The following is a 5,614-nucleotide window of genomic DNA, read 5'->3' on the forward strand; positions in this document are numbered from 1 at the left end:
CAGTGTATGAATATATTGTGATAATTGTAGAAGATAGGATAAAATAGGAGAAAATGTTTAGGAGACGGGAAATAACCTTGAGGGACACTGCTGTTGATGGAGAAAGAGGGAGAGGTTGATCCATCAAGAGCCGCGGAGATAGATCGGCCAGAAAGGAAGCTAAATATGAGGGGGCAAAGTGATGGAGGGCCAGAAGAAGGGAGCTTAGAGATGAGACCAGGAAACCACACCCTGTCAAAAGTTTTGGCCATATCAAGGGCAACTGCACTGAATTCCCCCATGATCTTTCAGGAATGATGACCAACAATTAGTGAGATAGGGAAGAATATCACCAGAGAATCTCGCCTTACGGAAGCCTACTGTTGATCAGAGAAAAGACAGAAATTTAAGATTTCTGAGGACATGGGAATTGAGAAGTGATTTAAAGAATCTGGAAATAGTAGATGTCAAAGCAACTGTTAGAGGGGCTAGAAAGGTCACCCTTCTTGGAAATGTGATTTACCAGTGGAAGCTTCCAAGACGAAGGAAAAGTTTTGGTTTTAAAGAGAAAAGGAACAGACAAGCAAACTCAGGTGCAAGGTCAGAAGGGACACTCTTACAGTACACGGGGATGGATGCCATCGGGTCCAAAAGCTTTACTTGTGTTTAAAGAGACATTAACGCTTTTCGGACAGTTCGAAAAGAGCCTACGGGGAGGGGCATAGGATTAGTAAGAGAAGCATCGTGGATGAAGGAATGTTAGAGTCATTTAAGATAAAATACGAGGAGAAACAATAATTCAAGAAAGAGACTTCCATAAAACCGTCAGAACGGAATAGTGAAGGAAAGGTAAAGCGACATAAGTTGTTAGCCAAGGCCAGAAAGACCTATCAGTGGATGACGAGAAGAGGTTATTGCTCTTCCTTTGAATTAAAGAACGTTTTGCTCCACGGATATTTGCAGTGATTACGGGCAGCGATAATTTTTGAATGGGAGTCGGAAGAAGGAGAATTTCTCCAACTCAGTTTGCCTGGTCCCTTGCTTGAATGGCCTGAGAACAGGAACGGTTGAGCCATGGATCGTAAAAGTGGTCGTCTTGGAGGAAGAGGGGATAAATGCATCCACTCCCGCAACCTATGATGTGCTTTTGGAGGGGACAGAAGCATCCCACATAAGAGGCAGTAATTTACTCAAGGAAAGTCAGAAAAGAATTTCCGTAAGTTATTCCAGTCAGCTTTGTTGAGGTGCCAATGTTTATGTTCAGATAGAGCTGCTAGAGGTGAAGGTGCTATTAGAATAGATACATTTATGAGAGTGTTGTCAGATGAACCAATGGAGTGTGAAATTGTGTAGCTACAGTGCGAAAGGTTAGAGGTGAAAAACAGATCCAGAATATTAGTAAAGTGGTCACACAGCGACAGCGGTCAGGAATATGGAGGAGGTGGGTGGTAATTTGCTCTTGGTAACTGAGAATGGGGAACATGAGGGCTTCAATCCTTCCAATCCCTATGGTGAACTTTGAAATCTCCTAGGTAGAGGATCTCGGGTTGTGGGTGAAAGGATTTCACGACCTTATGGCAGGATAGTCGAAGAAAGATATATGATATATGAAATTAGAGCAGTAGGCGCAACGAAGAAAATCAGTGGTAGTTGGGAAACAGACCTTGAGCCAGATGGTACGAAAGTCTGGGGGACTCAAGTTGCTCGAGGAGTGCCACAGGTGTGTCGATGTTGGAATAAGCACAGACACCACATTTGAACTGGAATCGTGTGTGGAGATTATACTTTGGTAAGAGAAAGAGGCTGGTAAGAACAGCATTATACAATGGGTGTCAGAGAGAAGTAAGATAGATACTAGACAGATGGTATTCAAAAGGAAAGAGGCTACAAGAGAGACCACTCATGTTGATATAGTGAATAGGAAATTGAGACAGGTCTTTTAGAGGGAGAGAGTCGTGAGAGAGACCGGTACTACTACGCTCTGAGCCCTCCCTTTAGCAGTAGAGTCAGGCGGAAACCTAGAGATTCTTAGCACCCATATGCTGGGGACGAGTGGCCATAGATTCGTTGGAGTCTTATCATGATTACATTTAAAAACGTATGTGAAGAAAAGAGGGAGATTTGAGTAAATGTTTGGCAGGACTAGCCCGGTAGTCTCATTTGATGAGACAGAAAGTGATACCAGCAACCCTAACATGGAGAGTGTAAGATGGTTCTAGGCACCACTTTAACGCTCTTCAATTCAGAACTGACGTACCACCCTAGGCGGCTGATGTCAACAGTCTTCTACCCAAGAATTGGTTGCAGAGATCTTGATGAAGTTCAACAGGGTTAGAATTATAGTTTAAGGTGCGTTTATGGAAGTGAGATTTTTTAGTCATTGCGAAAAGACGCCTGTAAAACCTGTTGATTAGAAAGAAAAACACCGTGTGCAGCATGCATGATGTCGAAATAACAACTCCATCCAACACTTTTATTCAGTGATTGGATATGTCTGATGTTTAACTTAGGGATAAATTTTACTCTAAGTCAATATCGTTTATAGTAACCTCGGTCTTCACTGTTGTCGTTTTCATTTTTGCTAACTTATCTGTAGAATTCGCAGTACAGGTTGTACTTCTTTAATCCAGACAACATTGAGAGCTGCCCATTGCCGGACCACAGAAAATGCCGAAAAATAGAAATTGTCTCCTTTATTCCCTTTAAAGGACCTTGGGAGAGCCCTCTTTCAGTTAACATCAGCTTGGTTTTACGTGTTGGTGCAGCCAAGAATTGTTACCCTAGCTTTGGAATCCTTACTCCCAAAAGGAGATTCTTCAGTATCTTGCGCAAGGGTTATTCGTGGCATACATCACCAATACAAGGCAAATTCATCAGCATTATACACTTGCTCTAGGGCTACAAGAAATTAAAACGGCTGCAGTGTAAACAGATCTAGGCGCCTTACCGCTGCTGAAAGCGTCGCCCTGGTGGCAGATCCACAAACTAATAGCAGCAGATTCGAAACGTGCCGGACCACAGAACGCCGAAGTAGAGAGGTACATACTGTACTTGTTAGTTCTGACCCGATGAATTCTGCATCAGAATAAAATAAGAGATATATAGAGTCACTGAAATTTATTTTGCCTTCAAGATAGTCAGAGACTATTACAGATTATATATATGGATTTGATATTTACAGCGGGACTGCGACGTCACTCTACCACTGCAGGTGGCAGTGGAAGCTGACGCAGCCTCCCGAGGGAGACTCAGTGTTAGACGGAAACGGCGGGGCCGGTCCAGGGGGCAGCACCGTAGGCGAAAGGAGCAGCTACATGGTGCTGTATGTGGACGGGTTGGGGAACTGGCACTGGCACATTGTAGGGCTGAGGTACGGCGTAGGGCTGAGGCACGGCATAAGGCTCGGGCACGTAGGAGTGATGGATGGGAGTCACTTCCTTGGTCTTATAGACAGGCTTGGGCACAGCGACGTCGAAGGTCTTCTCGTAGATCTTGAGTTCAGGACGGACCTCAGTGACCTGGGGAGTGAAGGAGTAGTGAGCGCGGCCAAGAGCCTTGACGGGGATGCGCTGGACCAGCTCTTCAGGGGCGGGGGCGTCTCCAGCTGGCACAGGTGCTGGCACGTTCAGGTTCAAGTTGGAGTAGGTGAGAGCCGCGGGGGCCACAGCCACAGGGGCCACAGCAGGAAGAGCCGGAGCAATAGCAGGGTGGGCGATGGGGGCGGCGAGGATGGGAAGGCTCTTCACGTCAACCTCAACAGGTTCAGGTGCGGCGACGGTATGTTCCACTTGACGAAGCTCACCCTGGACGGTGTACCCGGGGACGGCGGCGGCCACAGGGTGGGCCAGAGCCACTGCCCCTCCCACTGCCTTGAGCTCTACATCAGTAGGCACATGAGCCGTCACTTCATGCTGCACAGCCAAAGGCGCGGCCAAGAGCAGGGGCGTGGAATGGATGGCCAAAGTGCCTGCGGTCGGTGCGGCCACGCAGCCCGCAACCAACAAGGGAAGGAGTACCTGCGGAGAGAAAAACGCTGTTTACTCATTTAGTTCTCAGTAAGCATTATACTCGCTCTCATGAGCAGGATGTGCGAAGACTAAATCTTGGTATCCGTACTTGAAGTTGTACAGACTCTGCATGAGAGACAGAAAGAGCAGTCGCTACTGATTAATGGCTAACTCATTCAACGGGTTTAAAACAATTTTATATACATCAAAATTCACAGGGTGAAAATGTTCAAAGGTACGGCTGGGATACGAGATGTGTGGGGCGGGGAAAACTGGGTCGTGCATGAGGTGGATGAGTTCGGTGATATAGTTCGAGGGAACTTGGTGTTTCTGGACCGTTATACCAGAGAACCACTGGCCTGTCTTCCCTGGAGGCCCTCAGTGCAAGAGTATGGAAAGGTAAATGGAAGTGGAAGCTTAACCTGATGATTGGAATTTGTATGCCGTTTACAGTGAACACTGTTTTGAATATTTAGTGTGAGCCTCAGTATGAAGTTCAGCTTTGTGCAAGATACCCGAGCGGTGCAGTTAGGTTTAAGTTGTATATTACGGAAAACAGTCGTTAATACCCGTATGACTTGTGTTCATGACCGAAAATTGAAAAGAAATACAGGAATCACTGAAACTGGTTCACTGAGTAAAAAAAAAGTGCTATGTGCATAGGACCGTGTTGCTCGAGAGACCCACCAGTGGGTTCATGACGTCGGGAAGTCGTCGTTGTTCTGGTCTGCCTGGGAATGGTCGTGGTCGGCTTATATATGAAGATCCCGCGCCCCTGTCCTTAGGAAGGCACCGGCCACGCCCAGCGGAGCTTTCCCCTCCGTCACCCACGCCCACGACATCGAGCTGTACCGTCCCTGTCGCCCATGTTGGTAGACTCTCCACTGTCATTACTGTTATGATTACTATTAGTGTGTTACGCCCATAGCCTAACGGTTAGCATTCCCGCCTCTTGCACAGGGGTCCCGGGTTCGAGCCTGGCTGTTGGAGGTTTGTATGTTCTATGACTGTGCCCGGGTTCGATCCTGGCTGTTGGAGGTTTGTATGTTCTATGAAGGTGCCCGTTCATATGCACTTTATTCGCATATATATATATATATATATATATATATATATATATATATATATATATATATATATATATGTATATATAATGCACCGTATCTTTTCTCCTATGTATGTGTACACAAACACACACCCCAGCCATTTATCGACTAGCCCCAAGGGGAGAATGAGCACCTGGGTTCGTTGTGGGCTAACTGCCGGACCTAGGATTGGAACCCACGTGGGTTAGTAAGAAGTCCCATGGTCTCTGGCAGTGTTTCTGGCTATATACCACTTACGTGTATCATGATTTTCTTGCTGTGGATTATACTGTGTGAGAATTGGGATCTCTGAAGGTTATGTGGAGAACGAAACCCTGTTGTTTACCTCATTCTGAGAGGTTTCGTTGCACTGGAGGATTTTATGCTGATCGTCACTCCTTCATCCGTTGCCAGGGGATTCAACGCTTCTCTAAGAGAGAGAGAGAGAGAGAGAGAGAGAGAGAGAGAGAGAGAGAGAGAGAGAGAGAGAGAGAGAGAAAGAGAGAGAGAAGATAGCCGCTTCCCACAAGTATATATGAAAAT

The 5,614-nt window shown here is 46.3% G+C and overlaps 1 protein-coding gene across 1 annotated transcript; it reads right to left on the minus strand.

The window, feature by feature from the left end:
* Positions 1-3,081: 3,081 nt before the first annotated feature.
* Positions 3,082-4,798, minus strand: LOC139766702 (uncharacterized). Its single transcript, XM_071695622.1, has 2 exons — positions 4,674-4,798; positions 3,082-3,995 (listed from the first exon to the last, which is right to left on the minus strand). Exons 1-2 carry the CDS (start codon positions 4,683-4,685, stop codon positions 3,234-3,236), a joined length of 774 nt encoding a protein of 257 aa, XP_071551723.1. The 5' UTR covers positions 4,686-4,798; the 3' UTR covers positions 3,082-3,233.
* Positions 4,799-5,614: the final 816 nt, after the last annotated feature.

This window comes from Panulirus ornatus, chromosome 58 (genome assembly GCF_036320965.1).
Source record: "Panulirus ornatus isolate Po-2019 chromosome 58, ASM3632096v1, whole genome shotgun sequence".
NCBI lineage: Eukaryota > Metazoa > Arthropoda > Malacostraca > Decapoda > Palinuridae > Panulirus > Panulirus ornatus.